A 26137-nucleotide genomic window follows, 5' to 3' on the forward strand; every position below is an offset into this window, starting at 1 on the left:
TTTTGGAGAGGTTATTCTTTCTGAGCTGGACCTGCCGGTCTTTGTTTGGACTGCCTTCCTGGAGCTGGCAGCTGCTGGCTTTGGAAAGGGAAGGGCACTCTTGGACGAGAGGAAAGGCTAAAATCATCTGGAGGGTCTTAGCTGGGTGGGCACCTGAGCCGGCTCGTTCACTTCCGCTCCATTTGCTGCATTTTCCGAGAGAGGTTATCGATGCGAACATTCTTCAGGTGCACGAGGTGCTCCAGCCTGCGAATCTTCAGCTGCAGGATCTGGGCCAAGGGAAGACAGAGAAGGATTCATTTCTCAGCGGTGCCATCAGCTCCTGGTGGGGTGGGGAGGGGGCTGGCCTCCCGCTGCCACCAACATGCCCTTCGTGCCTAGCAAACACTTGGTGGATTTACCGTGGCCAACGGGCTGCCTCAGACTCTCAAAAGTGCTGTGCAGAGATGAGGGTGGGTTGAAGCACTGGAGACATTCAAGGCACCACTACTTCCCCTCATACCCATCTACCTATCGACCAAACCTTCTCCATATTCCTTCCCCATCAGGACAGGGCATTATCTGTGGTGGCACCTAGATTCTGGAAGTCCCTGCCCTGCTCTCTAAACCCCATTTCTGTTGGTGCTCAGTTACCCAGTTGAAACGGCCCTTTTCTTGGCAGGCATTTGGCACATCAGGCCTCTTGCTATATTTGGTGGTTTCTCCAAGTTCTTTCCATTTATTTTTTTAAAGATGAGGTTGGGGGGATTGGTTTTACTTTGATTCTGATTTGGACTTTGCCTGTGTTTTGTGTGTGTGTGCACATATCAGGCTTGCCAGCTCTGGGTTGGGAAATACCTGGAGAATTTGGGGTGGATCCTGAGGAGGGTGGGGTTTGGGGAGGGGAGGGACCTCAGCAATGTATAAGGCCGTAGAGCCCCACCCCCCAAAGCAGCCGTTTTCTCCAGGGGAACTGATCTTGATCTTCTGGAGATCAACTGTAATAGCAGGAGATCTCCAAGTGCCACCTGGAGGTTGGCAACCATAATACACAGATATAAAGCAAGATAGTTTTAAAAAAACCAAGTTGCTTTTAAATGAAATATGCTGCTCTATTATTGGGAACTTGCCTTGAAACCCCTACAGGGTTGCCATAATTCGGCTGTGACTTGATGGTGCTTTACACACATGCACATTATTGAGAGCAACTTCCTCCACCCAGGTCTCTGTACTGGATTTATTTATTTATTATTATTATTATATCCTGCTCTCCCTGGCAAATCATAGAATTATGGAGTTGGAAGGGACTTCCAGAGTCTCACCCATCCTATAATTGTGCATTTGATTTTTCCTACCTAAATGCAGAAATTTACAGAGCCCCCGGGAAGGTGGAGGAAAACAAAGCCATGCAATTCCCAGGAAGACAGAGGAAAACAAGCGGTCCTTACCTGCACAGTCTCCTGGCATGCCAGCAGGGCTTGTTCGCGTTCAGCTAACTGGAGGCGCAAGGTGGAATCGGTTTGCATGGCCTGTCCTTTGGTCCCCCTGGAGGTGAGAAACATTCTAACAGTCATTTTGGTCCAAAGCGCAGGACACCCCTGCATGCGTTCCTCCAAGCAACCTTCCTCCCCAGGAAGGGCATCCAGCCTCCTTGCTCAGTTAGACAGAATTCAAACAGATTCTCTGGGGGAGCTCATGAAGAGGGCATGAAGGCAACGGCGTCCTTTCCTATTGTATGCCCCCAGCTTCTAGGGCTCAGAGGAAGACTGCCCCTGCCACATGTCCATCATGGATTGCAGACTTATCCTACATGAACTCACCTAGATCTTCTTTATAGCCATGTGCTACCAGCTATTAGGCAATTCCCACCCATTGCAGGAAGGGGTGGATGGGTGTGATTCAGCTGAAACTGACAGATCTGGGTCCGATCAGAAGATCTCTTGGGAGCCCTGAAGTTCCACAACAGAGGAAAAATGGGATTCTAATGGGAGAAGTACCCCATCCCACCCCTGTCCTCCTGTCTGGCTCTGCTCATCTTTCCCCTTATTCCAATCTGCCAGAGACCCTCTTTTCTCTTCCTGCTTCCCCATCTTTTCCTCTCTTTGTCACATTTTCATCCCACCAAAGAGATGGGGGAAGTGTGCATCATTCTAACCTCCCTGGCTCTCTGCCCTGCTTCAGTGCTGCCAGTGTGGCATTACAGCTTGCAGCTCAGCGTGGGACACACATGAATACTGAATCAGACCATTTGTCCATCAAGGTTAGTATTGTCTACTCAGACTGGCAGCAGCTCTCCAGAATCTCAGGCAGAGGTCTTTCATCACCTGCTGCCAGATCCTTTCAACTGGAGATGCTGGGATTGAACCTGATTAAACACTTCAGAAAGGAGTCTGGGTGTGGTCCTGCATGCAGTTTCCTCACAATACTTGCTGTGCAGCGTTTAACCAATATGCAAGAGGACAAGTGCACATCGGTCAAAGATCACTTCTAAAGAATCCTGATGCCATCATACAGACTATTGTTAATGGCAGCCTTGCTTCTGAGCTGCCTTTCAACGACTTGGTTGAATCCACAATGCACAGTGGTACCCATTTTGCCAGTCAATATTAAACTTACTTTTCAGATCCAGGGGAGTCCTGGTTGTAGGGCCCAGTGGAGTCTGTTTTGGGCTTTGAAGAATAGCCTGTAAGACACAAGAGACAATGAAAGGGGACATAGATTCTGCCTCCACAACAGAGGCCAAGTCTGCCTGCAGCTGAGCGGGCTTTCCTTTCCTGCAAAAATAAAGTATTCCAGCATGTCTTGCAATGGGAATCCAAACTGGAAGTCCTGCTGTAGCAATAAAAGAGCAACACCACTTGTATAAAGGCATTAAACCTACATGTTCTACAGGCTCAATCTTCCCAGTTTTTGTCATTGTGATATGACTGTACCTGTCATGGTCGCATGGCGACTGTTGCTTCTGAATGCGGCCCCACACAGGGAGCTCTGCGGTTTGCCCAGGAACATTTTTTTTGCTTTTGACAGATGATGTGGCCTCTGGCAGAGAGATGGGGTGCAGGGTGAGGGCCAGAGAGGAGAGCAACCGGCTGGCTTCCCTGGGATCCGGAGTGTTGGAGGCCAGGAGCCACACAGGTGATCCAGGAGATCTAGCATTTTGCCCAAACAACTTTCAATTCCCAAAGGAGGTGTTGTGGATGAGATGCAGGGGGCAAGAGATGCTGTGGCAGTTATGGTGATGGATGGGCGCATTGGTGTCTCTGTGACTGGGAGAACGTGGGAAAGGTACTTTTCTCCAGATAAAAACAATTCTTGTTCTCTCCCTCCAAAGAGCTGGGAAATGTGCAGGAAAGAGCAATCCAAACAATCCAGGGATTGGAGTATTTTTGCTATCAGGAAAGCCTGAAGAAAGGCCTCTGCTTTGCATGGAGAAGGTCCCTGGTTCAATCGCCAACATCTCCAGTTTAAAGGATCTGGAAGCAGGTGATGTGAAAGACCTCTGCCTGAGACCCTGAAGAGCTACTGCCAGTGAGTAGATAATACTGACTTTGATGGACCAAGGGTCTGATTCAGTACAAGGGCAGCATCATGTATGTTTCACTGGGTGTGTGTGTGGATACCTTAGAAAGATGACTAAGGAGCAAAACAACGGGGGCTGATAAAAAGACTAGATCAGTCCATGGTATCATGTGCAGAGGAAGGTCACCATTCATTTTGAAATGTTAAGGACAATCCTGGGGATTGTAGGATTGCCAACCCTGTGTTGGGAAATTACCAGAGATTTGGGAGTGGAGCCTGGGTAGGAGAAAGACCGCAGCAGTGTATAATGCCATGGACTCCATCCACTGAAACTGCTATTTAGAATTATAGAATCATAGAGTTGGAAGGGGCCAGACAGGCCATCTAGTCCAACCCTCTGTTCAGTGCAGGCTCAGCCTAGAGCATCCCCAACAAGTGTTTGTCCAGTTCCTACGGGGAAACTGATCTCTGTAGTCTGGAGATCAGGTGTAAATCGTGGGAGATCTTCAGGCTCCACCTGGAGGCTGGCAACACTATCTGGTGGGGCATGGCTCGAAACAAGAGGGCCCTGTTCTTATTCATCCTACCTGTGTCCAGATAGTTGCTCTCTTCCAGCGTCGAACGCATTCCCAGCTCCTGTGACAAGAATCGGAGAAAGATGAATGTCTGCATGCCCTATGCTCACATTTCCTTTCCTCTAGGAATTTTCATCAAAGCGCCCCTGCTCTGGGGAGGTTACTTTCCCCACAAACTTGCCACCAGCGGCTCAGCCTGCGTGCGTCCTGAGTGCCCCTGAGGAGGGGCTGGGGTCTGACCATTTAGCAGGGCAGAGAGAGGCCTGCAGCAGTAGCAGAGCAGCCAAGAAGCACATCTGAAAGCGACTGAGGAACAGCAACACAAAACAATCTAAGGAGGGAGCTGTAGGGACAGGAAGCTTGCAGGGGGAAGGCCGATTCTAGGTTTGGGGGGCAGGAAGGGCACCCCTCCCGTCCTCTGCCCACCACCAGGCCCCAGATCACACCCTCCTTCCTTCCCACCCACCCGCATGCCTCCCACCTGCCTAGGGTTGCCAACCTCCAGGTGATGGCTGGAGATCTCCCGCTATTACAACTGATCTCCAGGCGACAGAGGTCAGTGTCTGGCAGTCCCAATCCTGCCCAGCCCGGTGGCTTGGCTCAGCTAGGCAGAAAGAAGGAGCAAGCAGGGATCCCCAGCAGGCCCAAAAGACCAGCGGCTGAAAAAGGCAGACACCTCGGGCTGTGGAGATGAAAAGGTGCAGAGGCTGCAGGAGTCCACTGGGGTTGGTGGACGGCCCTGGAAAGAAGCAAAAGGCATGAAACAAAAATCCCAGGTGTTGTGGACTGACCATGGTCATTTTCTAAGGGAGGCGTTATGTGTGTGCACGCCACAACCCCTGTCCCTCCCCCACACTGCCTTCTCCCTGGAGCACTTTTTCATTTATGGTCTCTTTTCATCGAGAAGGTAAACCAGGTATGCAAACTTCAGCCTGCAAGTAGAGGCTCACATGGTGGAAAATTCTTGCAGTCAAAAAGAAATTCCATGCACATTGCAAACTAGATGCTGACATGCTAGCTTTTTATGCCCAGGGATTCAGTTTGTCTGTCATGCAAGCGTTTGGTCATATGAGCTCCCTCCAGCAGACTGATTGGGCACAGCCCAGACAAATGGTCAACCACCTTAGTGGGCCACGTGTACAAACTTCCCAAATCCCTCTTCCCCAGCACATCCCTGGTTTGGCCCTGAGATCATTTTAATGGCGCATACCATGGTTTCAACTTGGGACCCTTCAGCCACTAGCCTTCTGGGTCTCTTTCTGGGACTTGGGAACTTAAAACCCAATCCTGTGCATGTCGATAGCACAGAACCCCATGGGGCTTGCTGCCAGAGAACTGTGCTCTCTAGCATCGCAGCCAGGGGCCGTTCAGTCAACCATTGGCTACCCAGCACCTGTAAAAGTCTTCTTTTGCCCCAAGAGCTGTGTATCTGCCTGCTTTCCAACAATCAGGTTCTGCAAACCTGCTCAAATACCCATGAACTGTAAAAGAAGCTGCACATAAAGTTGCAAACAACGCCTCCCCAAAATAGTTGGTTTTACTCAGGAGAAAGCCCCACCAACTTCAGTTAGACCTGGAGACTCAAACTCCACAGTAAACATTGTTCTGCAATAATTTCATCCTCTTTTTAAACAAAAAAATCCAAAATATCCTGGGGTTGGACAGTCAGAGAGGATGGGCTGTTCAACTCTTTGCAGAGGGTAGCCTTGTTGGTCTGCAGTAGAACAGCTAGATCCGAGTCCAGGAGCACCTCAGAGACCAAAAAGATTTTTGAGGTATGAGTTTTTGAGAGTCAAAGCTCCTTTAGTCAGATATGAAGGGAGCTTTGACTCTTGAAAGCTTATACCCCGGGATATCTTGCTAACCTCTAAGGTGCTTTTGGAATTAGATCTAGCAACTCTTTACCGTTTCTCACTCAAATTTGTATGCCCCACAGTGTCTTCATACCCATGAAGAGGAGAGATTCGGGAACCTTCAACCCCCCCCCCGCCCCCGTGATTGAAAAAACCTCAGGGGAGAGTGATTTTGAGCTGGGGAAGGACCCAAGGGGAATACTCTGCCTCTTCCCATGTTCAGATGCATCCACCTCTGGAGGCCTGTGATGAAATGAAGGAAAGAATCACAAAGCTCTTTATGATGCACAGTCTGAGCCCCTGTCCAAGGTAGAAACACAGAATCACAGAGTTGGAAGGGATCACCAGGGTCATCTAGTCCAACCCCCTGCACAATGCAGAAAATTCACAACTACCTCCCCCACACCCCCAGTGACCCCTACTCCATGCTCAGAAGATGGCCAAACAACAACAAAAAAACCCTCCAGGATCCCTGGCCAATCTGGCCTGGAGGAAAACTGCTTCCTGACCCTAAAGTGGCAATCGGCACTACCCTGGGCATGCAAGAAAGGGCCACTAGGGCCAAATACTGATGCAAACCTTCTTGTCCTCCCTGTCATGATCTGCCCAAGTTCACAGAATCAGCATTGCTGAAAGATGGCCATCTAGCCTCTGCTTAAAAACATCCAGGGAAGAAGAGCTTACCACCTCCCAAGGAAGCCTGTTCCACTGAGGAACCACTCTGTCAGAAAGTTCTTCCCAATGTTTAGCAGGAAACTCTTTTGATTTAATTTCAACCCATTGGTTCTGGTCCGACCTTCTGGGGCAACAGGAAACAACTCCACACCATCCTCTATATGACAGCCCTTCAAGTACTTGAAGATGGTTATTAGCAATCAATCATCATAGATTCATAGAGTTGGAAGGGGCCAGACAGGCCATCTAGTCCAACCCCTGATCAGCCTAGAGAATCCCTGACATGTGCTTGTCCAGCCTCTGCTTAAAGACTGCCAGTGAAGGGGAGCTCACCACCTCCCTAGGTAGCTGATTCCACTGTCAAACAACTCTTACTGTAAAAACATTTTTCCTAATATCCAGCAGGTACCTTTCCTCCTGCAATTTAAACCCATTATTGCGAGTCCTATCCTCTTCTGCCAACAGGAACAGCTCATGGGGGCAGTCTTAGTCAAGAGGCATCAAAGGCAGCTGCCTCAAACCCTGTGTTTGGGGTGTGTGACTGCCCACAGCCCCAACCCCTCAAAGGAGAGGGAAAGAGGAAGAAGAGCAGGATCCTGTCTCACTAACCTATTAGAGTTTTTTGATAGCGTCGATAAGCATGTGGACAGGAATGAGCCTGTGGATATTGTGTATTTGGATTTCCAAAAAGTTTTTGACAGAGTCCCCCACCAAAGACTGCTAAGCAAACTTCATAGTCATGGGATAAGAGGACAAGTCCTCTTATGGATTGAGAGCTGGTTGAAAAATAGGAAGCAGAGAGTAAAAATCAATGGTCAGTTCTCCCAATGGCGGGATGTGAGCAGTGGGGTGCCTCTGGGATCTGTGTTGGGACCGGTGCTTTTCAACCTGTTCATCAATGACCTGGAGTTGGGGTTAAACAGTGAAGTAGCCAAGTTTGCAGATGACACCAAATTATTTAGGGTGGTTAAAACAAAAAGAGCTCCAGAAGGATCTCTGCATACTGGAAGAATGGGCATTAAACTGGCAAATGAGATTCAATGTGAGCAAGTGTAAAGTGATGCATATTGGGGCAAAAAATCCCAACTTCACATATACACTGATGGGATCTGTGCTGGAAGCGACAGACCAAGAAAGGGATCTTGGGGTGGTAGTGGATAGCTCAATGAAGATGTCAACCCAGTGTGCGGCTGCTGTAAAAAAGGCAAATTCCATGCTGGCCATAATTAGACAAGGAATAGAGAATAAAATGCTGATATCATACTGCCCTTGTACAAATCTATGGTGAGACCACACTTGGAATACTGTGTACAGTTCTGGTCACCACACCTAAAAATGGATATTACAGAGCTTGAGAAGGTGCAGAAAAGAGCAACCAAAATGATTAGGGGACTAGAGCAACTGTCCTATGGGGAGCGGTTAAGACGCTTAGGGCTGTTTAGCTTGGAAAGAAGGCGGCTGAGGGGAGACATGATAGAGGTCTATAAAATTATGCATGGTTTGGAGAGAGTGGACAGGGAGAAGTTTTTCTCCCTCTCCCATAATACTAGAACACGGGGTCATCTGCTAAAGCTGGAGAGCAAGAGATTCAAAACAGATAAAAGGAAATATTTTTTCACACAACGCATAGTTAAATTGTGGAACTCCCTGCCCCAGGATGTGGTGATGGCTGCCAGCTTGGAGGGCTTTAAGAGGGGAGTGGACATATTCATGGAGGAGAGGGGTATTCATGGCTATTAGTTAGAATGGATACTAGTCATGCTGCATACCTATTCTCTCTAGTATCAGAGGAGCATGCCTATTGTTTTGGGTGCGGTGGACACAGGCAGGATGGTCCTGCTGCAGTCGTCTTGTTTGTGGCTTCCTAAAGGCACCTGGTTGGCCACTGTGTGAACAGACTGCTGGACTTGATGGGCCTTGGTCTGATCCAGCAGGGCCTTTCTTATGTTCTTATGATCCTGCCACTGCTTGTACCGGCCTCATCTGGGGCTCAAGAAGCTGGCTTCTGGAAGCCAAGGTGGCTTTTGCCCACCTTTTTGCTTGGTAGGAGTGGGGGGGGGGCAGTGATACTAGGCCCTATCCTGGGGCCATGGCTCAGTGGCAGAGCATCTGCTTGGCATGAAAAAGGTCCCAGGTTCAATCCCCGGCATCTCCAATTAAAGGGACTCGGCAAGTAGGTGATGCAAAATACCTTTGCCTGAGACCCTGGAGAGCTGCTGCTGGAGTAGGCTATACTGACTCTGATGGACCAAAGGTCTGATTCAGTATAAGGCAGCTTCATGCGTTCATGCGTACACTTTTGCCCAGCACTCCAGGATCACTAAGGCCACCCCTGCTGCTAAGGGTGCTCAGGATTGCACCTAATCCGCTGTCTACATTCCCAAAGTCTGGTGAAGAAGCTCAGGGGCGCCCTCTGCTGCTTGCCAGGAAGATAACATGGGGGCGGTTTCCTGGCTTGGTGTGATGGGAACAACTGATTTTCGCCTCATATTTATTTTATTTATTTAGAATTTTTTATGCCACCTCTCCAGCAACCTGCTGGAGGTGGCTTACAAAATAAAATTATTCTGTGACCCAAGTGTCTGATGGCTAACTTTGACGTGATGTGGGAAATCCACAATCTTGTATGTGGCGTTGTTGGTGTTTGTAAAAAGTTAAATCACTTGGTTGCTTTGAAGATCAGAGATGTGTGGCATGAGAAAGGGGGGGGCACTTAAGCCTTCTCTTCTCGTCCTATGCAGAGGCAGGCAATGGAAAACCACCTCTGAACATCTCTTGCCTTGAAAACCCCGGAAAGGGGTTTCCATAAGTCAGCTGCGACTTCACAACACTTCCCACTATCACTCTGCCTTGAGTCTCAGTGAGAAAAAGTGGACTATAAATAATTTAAATAAATAAAATGAACATGTTTAACGGGGGGAAAAACACAAGGCAACCTGCAGTTGTACTAGGAAAGAGCAAGAGTGCAGTTGCACCTTAAAGACTAACACATTTTCTGGCAGGGCATGGGCTTTTGTAAGACCCAGCTCAAGTTGATAAGATACCATCTCAAGTTGTACTGCTGATTTTCACTGCAGGAATTGGAATCACAGAGGATGGAGCAGCCCCCCGACTCAAGAGTTGCACTCGGTTCTTTGGCGCTTTTAAAAATTATATCTATTGCTGTTTATTAGATTTGTTTATCCTGCCTTTCCTTCAAGGAGCCCAGGGTGGGGTATACATTTTGTACCTCACAACAACCCTGAGAGGGAGGCTGGGCTTGAAGAGTGTTATCAGCCCCCAGTCACCCAGTGAGTTTCAGGGCTAAGGGGCAATTTGACAGAGGCGGGATTTGATCTCCCCAGCCTTAGTCAGACACTCTAACCCCAGTATGTTGCCCATGGGTGGTATGGTACCCGCCGACACCTTTCCTGGTGCCCACCCAGCATTTTTAGAAAGTGGGTGGGGCCAGGTGGGGCTTTTCCCCAGCAAGGCTTCTGATGGCCATTGGTGATTTGATGGGCTGTGCAGATTTTTTAAAACATTGCTTTGGCAACAGCTGCTATCACAACACAAGGATCTTCACTGTGTGATAGAAGGTAAGCAGCGGCAGACATTTTGTGGCTGGCTCCGCCTCCTGTGACAGGCTGCACCCATCACCCTGCGTCAGAATGGCAAAGGTGCCCACTGGCTCGAAAAGGTTGGGGATCCCTGTTCTAACCACTACACCATACTCCCTTCCCTTTCTGACCAAACCTACACTCCCGTCCTGACCTCAGTTCCTCAGTCTGCAAAACAGGGATAATTGTGCCTGATAGTATGTGGGGCTTGTGAAGCTGAGAAAAGGTGCAGCCAGACCCTGGACGGATTTGCTGCCAAAGCCTATGCGGGGCTCAGCACTAGCTGCTTCCTGGCCACTACTGACCTGGTAAGAGCTGGATGACACCTTGGCTTGCTTCTGCTTTTCCTCTATCTTCTGCCGCAGAGGGATCAGGACCAGCTCCACCACTCCAGGTGAGCACTGAGCGATCTTCCGGATCACATCTTCTGGGATGGAGAAGTTCAGCTTGTTCAGCACTTTCCTACAAAAGCCAGAACATTAAAGAATACAGATCCCGTCCCCCAAGGCAAACTGGGTCGTCTGCAGCCCACGCTGCCTGCTGGATGCCTAGCTCTGGGCATATCTCAGGCCTGTGAAGTATCTGACAACTCACTAGGTTTGCCAGCTATGGGTAGGGAAATTCCTGAAGATTTAAGGACAGAACTTGGGGAGGGCAGGGTTGGGGAGGAAGTTCAGTGGGGTATAATGCCATAAAGTCCACCTTCCAAAGTGGCCATTTTCTCCAGGGGGGCTGATCTCTGTTGCATGGAGGTCAGTTGTCATTCCAGGACATCTCCAGCCGCCACCTGGAGCCTGGAAACCCTACAACTCACCCAAGTCATTGAGAGCTGCAAGAAAATGGGAAAGGATTTCCCTGCAGAGCTGAAGAGACTCTGAAGGTCTTTCAAAATGCAGCTGTAGCAAAAAGTGGTAAGATCCACAGAGAAGAGAGTCGGCCACAGGGGTACTTGGGCTTCGGGACCAAAATTCAAATACCAATTTGAGCGGTCCATTATCAGGCAGAACCCCCACCCCTGAACCGGACCAAAATTCACACACCAGTTCGGGGGTGCATTATCAGGCAGAACCCTCACCCCCAAACTGGCATATATCTTCTGGCAAGAGAACCTTCCCTTCAAAATTCCACTTCTTTATTGATTGATTGATTTGCTTTATTTATATCCAGCCTTTCTCTCCAATGTGAGGTGTGTTAGGTTGAGAGTGACTACCTACCCCAAGGTCACCCAGCAAACTTCCACGGCAGGAGTGGGGATTCGAACCAGGGTTTCCCAGATCCTAGTTCGACACTTTAACTACTCCACCACACTGGCTCCCTTGAAAATTTACAGTTGCTGAATCTACAGCAATGCTGGATTTCCAGTTCAGAATCCTCCTCTGTGATACAAACCTGTTCAGATGTCCCCAGTTTGACAGTTTCTGCTGGGTAGAATTAGCCGGGACGTAATTGTGCATTTCGACCATTTTAGGGAAGTAAAATTTCACCACTTCCGCAGCCAGGACTGGATGGGAAACAAAAAGAAACAAGGGAGCTAATTATGGCCCCACCCACAGAAAGGAGCTGCCAGCCACGCCCTGCCTTAGACGCCTCTCCTTTCCAACCCATCTTCATACAGGCTTCATCTACTGCAGCTGGAAAAGGCAAAACTTAGATCCCCCTGACATGGACCTCCCAGTGTGGCTACTTCTGCTTCATCCAGAGTTTCTTCAATTATACCCTAAGTAGCTTATGTTGTTCTCCCCTCCATTTATCCTGACAACAGCCCTGTGAAGTAGGTGAGGCAGAGAATGTGTGACTGGCACAAGGTCACCCACTGAGCTTCCATGGTAGAGCAGAGATGTGAACTTGGGCCTAGCCGGACACTTTAACCACTACAGCACACTGGCTTATTAGGGTTGCCAACCTCCAGGTGGTAACTGGAGATCTCCTGGGATTACAACTGACCTCCAGGTGACAGATATCAGTTCACCCAGAGAAAACTGCCACTTTGGAATGTGGACTCTATGGCATTGTACTCCACTGAAGTCCCTCCTCTCCCCAAACTCTGCCCCCCTCAGGCTCCACCCCCCCAAATCTCCAGATATTTCCCAACCCAGAGCTGGCACCCTACTCAATGTAGTTCAGGTTCCAGGCCATGTAAGCAATGGACTTCCAAAAACCAGACTGAGGAAAATGAGGAAGGAGTAGAATCAATGGATGACATCCTGTCAGACTGTAGGGTGACAAAAATCACATGTTGGAACAGGCCTCCTTGGTTAAAAAGCTCCCCACAAATGGAAAACTAGCACAAAAAGAAAGGAAAGGAAGGTGGAAGCATTCTCCTTTGCTGCCCTCGTTTTCTGCCTGCAGGGAGATCTTGATGCAGCGGATCATCCAGAACCATAAACCACCCCTTGCGGTCTGCAATCCATTCCACCACCACATTCTCTTGCCTGAATAAACATACCTGGGATTCCAGCTCAGGGCGGGAGGAGGTGGACAGCTACCCCAGGCACGGGGGTTGGGGAGGGGGGCGGAGGCACGGGGGGGGGGGCACAGTTGCCAGCTTCTTGAAGAAGCTCCCAGGAGCGCCACAGCTGGCTCGGCCAAGTGTAAAAAACGCTGGCAGGCTGGAGAAGGGTGCAGTTTGTGAAACTTGCCCAGAGTGGAAAAGTACCTTGTTAGGGTTGCCAGATCCTCTTTGGCCACTGGCAGGGGTGGGGTGGGGAGGTAGGATTGCCAGATCCAGGCTGGGAAACTCCTGGAGATTTGGGGATGGAGCCTGGGGAGGGCAGGGACCTCAGTGGGGTACAATACCAGAGAGTCCACCCTCCTCAGCATCCATTTTCTCCAAGGAATAGAATTTTTTCCTTCAGGCCAGTTGGCAACCCTATCCATGGTTCTCCACTCCTAAATTTTAGCCTCACAGTAACCCTGAAAGGTAGGTTGGGCTGAGAGAGACCAACTACACCAAAATTACTTTGTAGCAATGTGGGGATTTGAATCCAGGTCTTCCAGGTACTAGGCTAATAGTCTATCCACTGCCTGTCACTACTAGACTACGCTGCCTTTCTGAATTTAATGCAGCTTGGGTAAGCACACCCCTGTGTCTGCATGGCAAGGAAAGTTTCACATGTAGCAACACTAATAAGTGGGGAGGGATCAGTTTGAGAGCCAGCATGGTGAAGTGGTTTGAGTATCAGACGAGGATCTGGGAGAACCAAGTTCGAATCCCCATTCTGCTGTGGAAGCTCACTGGGTGACCTTGGGCCAGTCACATGCTCTCAGCCTAACCTACCTCACAGGGTTGTTGTGAGGAGGAAATGGAGGAGAGGTATACGAGCTGCTTTGGGGGCCCATTCTGGAGAAAGGTGGGGTATAAATGCAGCAAAGAAATAAACATGGGGATAAAGGAGGGGTATAAATGAAGCAAGTCCATAAATGAATACATGTGCATTGCAGCCCCTGCCCCAAGGAGTTTCCAATCTAAATTCCACACAAGGCAGGGAAGTAGAGTTGCCAGCTCTGGATTGAGAAATTCCTGGAGATTTTGGGGGTGGAGCCTGGGGAATCACAGAACCATAGAGCTGCAAGGGACCACCAGGTTCATCTAGTCCAACCCCCTGCACAATGCAGGAAATTCATAACTCCCTCCCCCAGGTGGAGTTTGTTTTATATATAACCATTATGGAGTCCAAAACAGTCATTGTCTCCAGGGCAAGTGATCTTTGCAGCCTGGAGATCAGTTGTAATTCCGGGGGATCTCCAGCCACCACCTGGAGGTTGAGGAGCTCAGTACAGGAGCGAGAAAAATTTAAACAAAGTGCAAAAATATTGTCGAAGGCTTTCACGGTCAGAGTTCATTGGTTCTTGTAGGTTATCCGGGCTGTGTAACCGTGGTCTTGGAATTTTCTTTCCTGACGTTTCGCCAGCAACTGTGGCAGGCATCTTCAGAGGAGTAACACTGAAGGACAGTGTCTCTCAGTGTCAAGGGTGTAGGAAGAGTAATATATAGTCAGAAAGGGGTTGGGTTTGAGCGGAGTATTGTCCTGCAAAAGTAATGTGCTAATCATTGTCCTGTAAGTATCAAGATACTTACAGGACAATGATTAGCACATTACCTTTGTTACTTTTTGCAGGACAATGATTCAGCTCAAACCCAACCCCTTTCTGACTATATATTACTCTTCCTACACACTTGACACTGAGAGACACTGTCCTTCAGTGTTCCTCCTCTGAAGATGCCTGCCACAGTTGCTGGTGAAACGTCAGGAAAGAAAATTCCAAGACCGCGGTTACACAGCCCGGATAACCTACAAGAACCAAAGTGCAAAAATGTTTATAAGCTACTACATGGATATAGAGACAATACAAGACAATGTACACAAAGAGTCCTACAAAAGCTCTATATAAATATACAAATGTACAAAAGGAGTAATTTTTCAAAGATAGATATCATGTAGTAAGATAGAAACCATCCTAAACTGGTGGTTTCTATCCTACTACACGATATCTACCTTCAAAAGAAGAATTTGTACTCATACCTGAGACAACCTTGAAAAATTACTCCTTTTGTACTTTTGTAGATTTATATACAGCTTTTGTAGGACGCTTTGTGTACGTTGTCTTGTGTTGTCTCTATATCCATGGAGTAGCTTATAAACATTTTTGCACTTTGTGTACATTATTCTCGCCCCTGTACTGATTCCCAAGTCTCCCGATACCTGTACGGCGGTGTCTATTGTTTTCTCCCACCACCTGGAGGTTGGCAACCCTAGGAGGGAGACAGAGCAAGGACACAACTTCCCTTCCTCTCGGCCATGCGACCCTCCCCCACCCCCCCACCCCCCACCCCCACGCCCCGGCCAGACCCCCTCCCCAGGCCTTCAGAGCCCCCTCCCCCCCCACACCTCCATCGCTGAAGTCGCGGGCGATGTTCCTCTTGGGGCGAGAGAGAGGGATGGCGTCCACCCAGCTGTACAGGTCCTGCAGGGCCTCCTCGTCCAGCTCCCCGTGGGCCATGGCTGACGGGGCCTGCCGGGGCCACCGCCTCTAAGTCCCCCCCTGAGCTGGCGCCGAAAGCCCTGCGCCTCCCTGCTGGCCGACAGGGCTGGGCGCGGCCATATTGTTTGCACGCGCTGCCATGGCAACGGCACCGCGCGGCCCCACAGGTGCGGCGGGGCCAAGAGCATGCTGGGAATGGTAGTTCCGCCGAGCCCTAGCAACGGCCGTGGCAACAGCAGGGTTGCTTGGCGACAGCTGCATCCTAGCAGCACTGACATTGCCATCCTAGAAAAGGGCAAGAGTCCAGGGGCACCTTAAAGACTAACACAGATATTTTCTGGCAGGGTAGGAGCTTTCGTGAGCCGCAGGCTCACTTCTTCAGATACAGCTAGAATGTGAATCCATCTGTCTTTCATTCACAGCGGGTAGCCGTGTTGGTCTGTCTGCAGTAGTAGAAAAGAGCAAGAGTCCAGTAGCACCTTAAAGACTAACACAAATATTTTCTGGTAGGGTCTGAGCTTTTGTGAGCCACAGCTCACTTCTTCAGATACAGCTAGAATGTGAATCCATCTGTCTTTAATTCACAGCAGGTCGCCGTGTTAGTCTGTCTGCAGTAGTAGAAAAGAGCAAGAGTCCAGTAGCACCTTAAAGACTAACAAAAATATTTTCTGGCAGGCCTGTGGCTCACAAAAGCTCATACCCTGCCAGAAAATATTTTTGTTAGTCTTTAAGGTGCTACTGGACTCTTGCCCTTCTCTTTAGGATTGCAATGTAAGTGCTGCAATGCAAGTGAGCTGTGGCTCACGAAAGCTCCTACCCTGCCAGAAAATATTTTTGTTAGTCTTGAAGGTGCTTCTGGACTCTTGCCCTTCTCTTTAGGATTGCAATGTTAGGGCTGCAATGTAAGTGAGCTGTGGCTCACCAAAGCTCATGCCCTGCCAGAAAATATGTGTGTTAGTCTTTAAGGTGCCACTGGACTCTTGCCCTTTTCTACTACTGCAGGGACTTGCCCTTTTCTACTACTTGCCCTTTTCTCTTGCCCTTTTCTACTACTGCAGCTCATCCCCTGCCAGAAAATATCTGTGTTAGTCTTTAAGGTGCCACTGGACTCTTGCCCTTTTCTACTACTGCAGGGACTTGCCCTTTTCTACTACTTGCCCTTTTCTCTTGCCCTTTTCTACTACTGCAGCTCATCCCCTGCCAGAAAATATCTGTGTTAGTCTTTAAGGTGCCACTGGACTCTTGCCCTTTTCTACTACTGCAGGGACTTGCCCTTTTCTACTACTTGCCCTTTTCTCTTGCCCTTTTCTACTACTGCAGCTCATCCCCTGCCAGAAAATATCTGTGTTAGTCTTTAAGGTGCCACTGGACTCTTGCCCTTTTCTACTACTGCAGACAGACTAACAGGGCGACCCGCTGTGAATTAAAGACAGATGGATTCACCTTCTAGCTGTATCTGAAGAAGTGCGCCTGTGGCTCACGAAAGCTCCTACCCTGCCAGAAAATATCTGTGTTAGTCTTTAAGGTGCCACTGGACTCTTGCCCTTTTCTAAGTCCAGGAGCACCTTAAAGACTAACAAATATATTTTCTGGCAGGGTAGGAGCTTTCCTGAGCCCTAACAACGGCCGTGACAACAGCAGTAAATTATGTTGCATATGTCTACTGCATAAAACCCTAGCACACTATTAGCATTCCTGCACGAGTTGTAATGCATAGAGCTATCTTAACACAGCATGCAGAAGGCCAGCCACAAAGCTTTTTCTCTATCACGCTAGCTTTCTGTGTACAGGGAGGTCATGGATACAAAGGAGTACTCAAACAGATAACTGAAATACTTTCTCTCCTGTCATGAAAGCTGAATGGATCACACTCCTGAACAAAGACGAGCCCCTTGAACATCTCAATCTTCTCTATAAGAGCATCCACAGACAGGGCAAGGCTGTGACTTATCAGCTGTCTTCAGCTGATATTCCTCAACCACAGGTCTTTTCAGCTTCAGGCCTCAGAATGACAGAAATAAAGGCTTTTCCTTGATAATTTGGCCATCTCGGTTTGAGGCTCCTGGTGCTTAAAGACTGCCAAACTTTTTTTCTGGTGCTTTGTTGCAACTGTGCAACGTGCAAAAAAATTCAGCATTAGTAGAATTCACTCCCCAAATATCCAGGAATTTCTGAACTAGGAGTTGGCAACCCCACCCACCACACCCCACCAGCTGCCCTCTGACCACGGTCCTCTTCTGCTAAAGGTGACATATGTTAGCCAAGGTGCCCGTCATGTTTCCTTATGATGCGCTGCCTGTTCCAGCAGTCACCTCAAGCCCCGGATCTCAGGGACACAGACAAGGATTGACCCCTCCAGCCCCCACAGGCCAGGGGGATGGGCCCCCCGCCCCACAATAGAATGGAATCCCGCTCCATTAGACCATTAACTTTGGCCTCCCAATGAAATTAGAAAGGGCAGGCAGGTCTGAACTTGTCACCAGGTCTTGATGGCTGGCCCCACCCCCTAAATAGTTGCTAAATCCATGACGCAACCACGCAACAGGAAGTTTTATTGGTTTCCGGGGAAGACATGGAGACTTCAGTGCAGTTCTGGAGAGGAGTCCTCTTCTGTGCATTCCTGATTGCAGCTGCCTGCATTCGCTTTTGCAAGACTGGAGCAAAAAGCCCGCTTGGCAGGTGGATCTTGGCTCCACAAGGCAATGGGTGGCTTTCCTACACCACCCCCAGCTGTGCCAATGTCCAATCCTGCAGTCCCAAGCAAAAACACAACCTCCCTTCTTCTCTTAGCAAGTTGTTGTTTTGTCTGGTTACACAGGAAATTTGGCAGCAGGCACCTGTGAAGATTCAGGAAATGTGCGTGTTGGACTTTGACCTCTTCCCTCTGCTAACAGAACAGTGTCTCTCTCTTTCATCTTTACATTTTCTAGCTTTTGTCCAAAATAGAAGCATCTCATCCCCATTTAGGTACTGTGCCACATCCTTCAAACAGAATGGTTCTGCTCTAGATTGCCACCATGCTGAAATAATGGATGTCATCTTTAATTTGTTTTGAATATTAACGATGCCTTCCCGGGGAACAACAAAAATAATTTTTTACCAAGGTTCTCAAAAAGCGACTCCCAATGTTGTGAAAATAAATGTAAAATCCACGCTGCACTTATTTAAACTCCTAATTACTTTAAACAATCACAACCCTGTTCTTGATTAAAACCTTGAGAAGGCCACAAGTTTAGATTTGGCATTTAAGCAGAGGGTAGATGGCCATCTGTCAGCAATGCTGATTCTGTGACCTTGGGCAGATTTTGGGTGAAAACTCATGGACACTTTAGCCTCCTTTATTCCCTGTTTCAGCCGGGATTGAGCCAGGATCGAATGCACGTTCTGCGAAAACGCATGTGTTCGATCCTGGCTGAATCCTGGCTGAAACAGGGAATAAAGGAGGATAAAGCGACCAGAAGCTAAGCAGGGTCAGCCCTGGTTAGTATTTGGATGGGAGACCACCAAGGAATACCAGGGTTGCTGTGCAGAGGAAGGCACTGGCAAACCACCTCTGTTAGTCTCCCTCCATGAAAACCCAAAAAGGGGTCGCCATAAGTTGGCTGCGACTTGACAGCACTTTACACACACACACACAAAGCGACCATGCGTTTTCGCCCCATGAGAGAGAGGGCAGGAAGGTTTGCATCAGTGTTTGGCTCTCCTGGCCCTTTCTTACATGTCCAGGGTAGTGCCGATCACCACTTTGGGGTCAGGAAGCAATTTCCCTCCAGGCTAGGTTGGCCAGGGATCCTGGAGGGCTTTCTCTCTCTCTCTCTCTCTCTCTCTTTCTTTCTTTCTTTCTTTCTGGCATGGAGTAGAGGTCACTGTGTGTGTGTGTGTGTGTGTTGGGGGGTAGTTCTGAATTTCCTGCATTGTTCATGGGGGTTGGACTAGATGACCCTGGTGGTACCTTCCATCTCTATGTTTCTATGATGGTCCTTGAGCTGTAGCTACTGTTTTGACCTAGCAAAGGTCAAGGCACCTGCTATACTTGAGGAAGGTGGGGGAGCCTTCCTTATGGATAACAATGGGTGCCTCTAAATTAAATCTAGAGACTTAGCAGGTCTGTTTGAAGCCCTGTTTCAAGGGCATTTCTTTTCCATTTCAAGGTGTGTGGGGGGTGGGAGGTGAAACGAAGGCTTCAGCAACATCATTATCACCAGATCATGTTAACTGTGTGGCCTCAAAGCAGTTACTTCAGCTGATCACACAGGAGCCACACATTGCAACAAAAAGATGATCTCATCATGGATCTATCAAGGAGAGACAGTCAAAGGTTCTCACAATGCCTCAGGAATCTGGGTTATCAATGGGAAAATGCAAATTGTTCTTCCTTCTGGGCTTGTATCTGAGGAAGAGAGATTTGACTCTCAAAATTTGTGTGTGTGTGTGTGTGTGAAGTGCCATCAAGTCATTTCAGTCTTATGGTGACCTATGAATTAATGACCTCCAAAATGTCCTATCTTTGACAGCCTTGTTCAGATCTTGCAAACTGAGGGCTGTGGCTTGCTTTATTGAGTCAATCCGTCTCAGGACTGGTCTTCCTCTTTTCCTGATGCCTTCAACTTTTCCTAACATTATTGCCTTTTCCAGGGACTCTTGCCTTCTCATAATGTGACCAAAGTATGATTGCCTCAGTTTAGTCATTTTAGATTCAAAGAAATCTAGTTTCTTCCTGTCAGCATTCTTCATTGTTCAGATTTCACACCCATACATAGTAATAAGGAATATTGTGGCATAAATCAACTTGATCGTAGTTGCTAGTGACCTCCAAGGAATACCAGGGTCCTAATGTGGAAGCCAACGGAAGTTGGTTTCAGGTAGCCGGCTCAAGGTTGACTCAGCCTTCCATCCTTCTGAGGTCGGTAAAATGAGTACCCAGCTTGCTGGGGGTAAAGGGAAGATGGCTGGGGAAGGCAATGGCAAACCACCCTGTAAACAAAGTCTGCCTAGTAAATGTCAGGATGTGACATCACCCCATGGGTCAGGAATGACCCGGTGCTTGCATAGGGGACCTTTACCCTTTTTATGTGGAGGCAGGCAATGGCAAACCACCTCTGAACATCTCTTCCTTTGAAAACCCTATGGGCATCACCATAAGTCAGTTGTGACTTGACGGCAAAACAAACATTGCTCAGTGGAGTGGTAAGATAGCGGTGGGATCCACCCCAAAGGCTAGAATATAAGCTGATTTCCAGTATGTGGCCCAGGCTGTTTCTCAGACTTAGAATTACTTCACAGGACCCCTGGGCTGTCACCTTCAAAGAAATTCAAAAGTAAAGTAAGGAGTTCAGTTTTGAGATAGAATCCCATCAACTCCCCCTCCCAGTTTTTTTTAACACAGTTCCACCTTGTACATGGAAAAAACAAATGTGCACAACCTCATATTCATTCCCAATGGTCGTTTCAGAAATGAAAGCACTGCTGGCAATCCAATTTTAAAAAGCAGAACTATTCACAACAGCGAATCCCACATATTCCCTGAAAGAGAAGCCATAAGAGCCCTGCTGGATCAGACCAGTGAGGGTCCATCTAGTCCAGCATCCTGTCTCACACAGTGGCCAACCAGTTCCTCTGGAGGGACATCAACAGATCATACAGACCGAGGTCTTCCCCTGGTATTGACTTCTGGCACTAGGATTTAGAGGTTGACTGCCTCTCAGTGTGGAGGTTCCGTGTAACTACCATGGTTAGCAGCCACTGATGGAACTCTCCTCCATAAATCTGCCTAAATCTGTCTTTGCCTGTGGCCATTACTACACCCTCTGGCTGCAAATTCCACATTTTATTCACTTGTTGTGTAAAGAAGTATTTCAATCTGCATGTCCTCCTGAATCTATTGTCCATCAACTTTATTGGATGCCCTTGAGTTCTGATATTTTGAGAGAGGGAGAAAAAGTTCTCTTTGTGAGCTCTCTCCACGCTGTGCATAATTTTATAAACCTCTATCATGTCCCCTCTTAGTCGTCTCTTTTCTAAACTGTAAAGTCCCAGACTCTTCAGCCTTTCCTCACAGGGAAGGGGCTCCAACTCCCTAATCATCTTGCTTGCCTTCTTCTGTACTTTTCCCAGCTCTGCAATGTCTGTTTAGAGATATGGCATTATAATATCAGCTGTATTATGGATCCCACCACTTACTTCTCTCTGTTATGAGAACTGTCTATTTATTCCTACTCTTTGCTTGAACGCATGAAGCTACCTTATACTGAATCAGACCCTCGGTCCATCAAAGTCAGTATTGTCTACTCAGTCCGGCAGCGGCTCTCCAGAGTCTCAGGTAGGGGTCTTTCCCATCACTTACTTCCCTAGTCCCTTTAACTGGAGATTCCGGGGACTGAACCTGGGACCTTCTGCATGCCAAGCAGATGCCCTGCCACTGAACCACGGCCCCTCCCCACGGCTTCCTCTCCATGGCTTCCTGTTGTTTAACCAGTTTTTAATCCATGTTTACACGAATGTGAGTGTCCTGGGCTTGGCTTTTGGGGATCTACGTGATGTTTTAGTCTATCCAATCTCCCCCATCCAGATGTGAGGGTGGTCCAACCCACACTCCTCTCTTGGTTCCACAGGGCTGAAAAGGTGTCAAGCAAGCATAGCCCATGTGGATCCCACCAGGTTTGTTGGCTTGCATTGCTGATATGACAGGGTCTTGGGGGGGAAGATCTCTGCCATGGAATATGCTAGTGAAAGTAGATCTTAAAAGGGAAAAGAGACATTGAGGTAAGGGAAGTTTATCAACAAATACCAACCATTACTAAAATGGAACCTCCACGTTCAGAGTACGCCTCTGATTATTCAGATTCTGGAGCAACCAACCTGGGATGAATGATTCGTTTTACACCTTGTGTATCAAAAGGGGGAGGGGACAAGAGGTTTAAACTCCTTTTCATAGAATCATAGAGTTGGAAGGGACCACCAGGGTCATCTAGTCAAACCCCCTGCACAATGCAGGAAATTCACAACTACCTCCCCCACACATCCCCAGTGCCCAGAAGATGGCCACAATGCCCTCCCTCTCATGAACTGCTTAAATTCATGGAATCAACATTGCTGACAGATGGCCATCTAGCCTCTGCTTAAAAACCTCCAGGGAAGGAGCACTTACCACCTCCCAAGGAAGCCTGTTCCACTGAGGAACCGCTCTGTTAGAAAATTCTTCCTAATGTCTGGACGGAAACTCTTTTAATTTCAACCCGTTGGTTCTGGTCCGACGTTCTGGGGCAACAGAAAATAGCTCAGCACCCTCCTCTATGGGACAGCCCTTCAAGTACTTGAAGAGGGTTATGATATCCCCTCTCAGTCTTCTCCTCTTCAGGCTAAACATACTCAACTCCTTCAACCTTTCCTCATAGGACTTGGTCTCCATACCCCTCACCATCTTTGTTGCCCTCCTCTGGACACGTTCCAGCTTATCTAAATCTTTCTTAAATTGTGGTGCTCCTTGCAGGGCTGGGAGGCAGACTAAGGCCACAAGAGCCTACATTTTGAATTGTATAGACAGACCAAGAGGTGTGATCTTCATCTCTTCTGTCTGAGAATCAGAGGTGAATCCCTCCAGACTGCAATCCTTTGGCACGTAATGAATGGGCTGTAAGATTAAGTGGTCTGAAAAGTATGCTCTCCTACACACCTCAACCAAACCTGCCCTTCTCTATCAAAGTCAGCAGAATGGAATGTGTCCTCAGGGCACACTTTGAGTATATTTCCAGTCCAGTAGCACCTTAAAGACCAACCAAATTGTCCAGGGCAGAAGCTTTCCTGAGTCAAAGCTCACAAACAGAATGAAGCTTCATCAGCCCTGATATCCAGGTCAGAGGGTGGGAAAGGTGTTATAAGGAAGGGCCAGTTGAAGTGTGGTGTTGGAGGAGAGAGTTACGGATACCCTGGGCTGCAAAAAACAAAACAAAAAACAAATCAGTGGGTTCTAGATCAAATCAAGCCTGAACTGACCCTAGAAGCTAAAATGACTAAACTGAAACTATCGTATTTTGGTCACATTATGAGAAGACAAGAGTCACTGGAAAAGACCGTCATGCTAAGAAAAGTTGAGGGCAGCAGGAAAAGAGGAAGACCCGACAAGAGATGGATTGACTCAATAAAGGAAGCCACAGCCCTCAGTTTGCAAGATGTGAGCAAGGCTGTTAAAGATAGGACATTTTGGAGGACTTTCATTCATAGGGTCGCCATGAGTCGGAAGCAACTTGACGGCACTTAACACACACACACAGTTGGAGTCAAGGTGCAGAGGTACAATGGAAGATGTAATCAGCTTGATTAGAGGAAGGAGATAGGCATAGAGGTGGGCAGGGCAGGAAATTAGTACCTGAAAATTAGCATATCTGAATACAGTAATTGAGGGCAATATCCATAATCTATTTAAACTGTCTGAAGTATATTTTAGGGCTGTGTTCGTATTGAAGGCATTAGGCTGAAACGTTTAGATTTCACCAACCTGAGATCACCTGTTCTGTGTATATTCTCAACAATAACCATTTACTGATGCAATCAACAAACAAACTATTCTTGAATGAGTTTTTTGGGGGGTTGGGGGGGAAATCTAATTTTTTAAATTGAAATCCCTTAAACATTTCCCAAAGTCCTCCATGAGGTTTACTTGCTGGATTTTTTCAAACCCAGGAATTCCAGATGCTCCAGTCTCCCCAGAACAATATATAAAAACATGTACATTTTATTACAAACGTGTCTCTCCTGCTTTTCAATCACAGACTGCGATCATGGCATCAGATTTTAAGCAGTAGCTTTTAAAACATTCAATCCTGAATAGAAACTAGCAGACAATTCATTTTTATTTATCCTGGAAAATGGCTCCCTATACTTCTTCACATAGCAAGTGCTTAAAACGTGGAATTTGCTGCCAGAGGACGTAGTGGTGGCCACAGGCACAGAAGGCTTTAAAAGGGGCTTAGACAGATTCATTGAGGAGAAGTCTATCAGTGGTGACTAGCCATGGTGACTCAAGGGAAGCTCCACATTCAGAGGCAGTCAACCTCTGAATCCCAGTGCCAGGAGACAACCTCAGGGGAAGGCCTTTGTCTCTATGCCCTGTTTTTGGACCTCCAGAGGAAACGGTTGGCCACTGTGTGAGACAGGATGCTGGACAGACCACTGGGCTGATCCAGCAGGGCTCTTCTTACCTTGACTTGCGCAGTCAGTCCACGTGGATCCATGCCATAATAACCTCAGATCCAGACTACTGTAATGCACACTACAAGGGCCTGCTCTTAAAGTCAATTTGGAAGCTCCGGTTGGTACAGAACCAGCCATGATGGTTGGGTCATCATAAGTTAGCTACAACTTGACAGCACTTTATAACCACGCAGTCCATTTTTTGCATTATGGTGTGTCATGCTTTGGATAGTTTTTGGTTTGCCTTTTTCCTAATTTCTGTAATCCCTGTCCTATTGAACTGCTTCTTTTATGTTTTATACTGTCTGATTGAATACACACATGCGCACACACACACACACACACACACACACACACACACACACACGTATATATCTGTAATCTGTCTTGAGTATCAGTGAGAATGGTGGGCTATAAATGAACTCAATAAACCAACAAAACAAGCTGCAACAGATGACTACTATCGACAGGCTTCCAGACCTCAGAAGGCTCAAACATGGCTCAGAGGTCCTCTTAAAAAGACGAGATTTCACTGACCAATCTATCACATACATTTTCCTGTCATATTTTAATTTTGTTCTTCCTTTGAGGTGTCAGGGCTGTGATCTTGCTTCTCCCCTTTATTTTAGCAAAAAGCAAAACATGAAGAGGGCCAGCAGATTTTTCCCAGAGGGCATTTCACAACTCAAGTGCCACCATTGAAAAAGCCCTGTAGTTAGGGTTGCCAGCTCCAGATTTGGAAATACCTGGAGATTTTGGAGGTGGAGCCTGAGGGAAGGCAGGGTTTGGGGAGGAGAGGGAATATAATGCCATAGAGTCCACCTTCCAAAGCAGCCATTTTCTCCAGGTGAAATGATCTCTGTCACCTGGAGATCAGATGTAATCCCAGGTGATCTCCAGCCACCACCGGGAGGTTGGCCACCCTACTTGCAGTGCTTCCAGGGTGCTCTGACCACAGAGGGTTGCTTCCAAGTGCCCGTCTTAACACATGAACACACACAAAGTTGCCTTCTATTGAGTCAGACCATTGGCCCATCGAGGTCAGTATTGTCTACTCAGATAGGCAGCGGTCTGATAATGGAGATGAACCTGAGATCTTCTGCATGCCAAGCAGATGCTCTGCCACTGAGCTCCAGTCCCTCCCCTAATATGAGCATCTTGCTAGTTAATAATCATTATGGGTGGGAAGGCCTCCTGGGCTGCCCTGGCTGAAATTAATGGGAACACAGGAGGAGAAACTGAGGCAGATCCTACAGGCTTGCCAGCAGCAAGCTCAGCTAACAGCAGCTGAGTTTGTCTCCACTCTTGATGGAGACAGGGACACAAACCAAAGTGGTCCTGGCCTGGCCAATCTTGGTGGACCAGCCCAGATAGGTTTGTGTTCTTTGGCAGTCATATTTGTTTGAATACCAAGATGGTCAAGGGTTTGGGGCACCCTTCCTATGAAGAAAGTCTGGAGAATCTGGGCTCTTTCAGTGTGGAAAAAAGGCAACTAAGGGGAGACATGATAGAGGTTTACACAATTATGGGCAAAGGGATTTTTTCTCCCTTTCTCATAATACTACACCTTGAGAGCATCCAACTGAACTCTTGAGAAATTGGTTCCAGACAAAGGGACAGTATTTTGCCTACAATATTGTGTATTTTCAATGCATTTCTGGTTTACACAGGGGATTTTCCCACCTCACTGCATGTGGGATAGTTACAGATTTATTTATTTTAAAGAACAGGTAGTGGAATATTTGGAAGTCCTGACAAGGGCATT

At 47.9% G+C, this 26137-nt stretch overlaps 2 protein-coding genes across 2 annotated transcripts in view; both read right to left on the bottom strand.

Annotated features, from left to right (window-relative positions):
• ADISSP (adipose secreted signaling protein) overlaps positions 1–26137 on the bottom strand; it is a 257887-nt gene that overhangs the window by 83564 nt on the left and 148186 nt on the right. The gene's annotated exons all lie outside the window — the stretch shown is intronic.
• On the bottom strand, positions 168–15201 carry SPEF1 (sperm flagellar 1). The gene is made up of 7 exons (XM_056855230.1): positions 15090–15201; positions 11590–11701; positions 10506–10662; positions 4086–4134; positions 2596–2662; positions 1428–1524; positions 168–269 (listed from the first exon to the last, which is right to left on the bottom strand). Exons 1-7 carry the CDS (start codon positions 15199–15201, stop codon positions 168–170), a joined length of 696 nt encoding a protein of 231 aa, XP_056711208.1.

The sequence above is a fragment of the Euleptes europaea genome, chromosome 9 (genome assembly GCF_029931775.1).
Source record: "Euleptes europaea isolate rEulEur1 chromosome 9, rEulEur1.hap1, whole genome shotgun sequence".
NCBI classification, from domain to species: domain Eukaryota; kingdom Metazoa; phylum Chordata; class Lepidosauria; order Squamata; family Sphaerodactylidae; genus Euleptes; species Euleptes europaea.

Bases quoted from the DNA above. Each gene is read 5' to 3' on its own strand.
- SPEF1 (XM_056855230.1), bottom strand. From the start codon at position 15,201: ATGGCCCACGGGGAGCTGGACGAGGAGGCCCTGCAGGACCTGTACAGC. The intron at 10,663-11,589 runs GTTTGTATCACA...TGGCTTTTGTAG, and splicing joins AACTGGGGACATCTGAACAG to GAAAGTGCTGAACAAGCTGA. The intron at 270-1,427 runs GTAAGGACCGCT...CCCTTGGCCCAG, and splicing joins CATGCCAGGAGACTGTGCAG to ATCCTGCAGCTGAAGATTCG.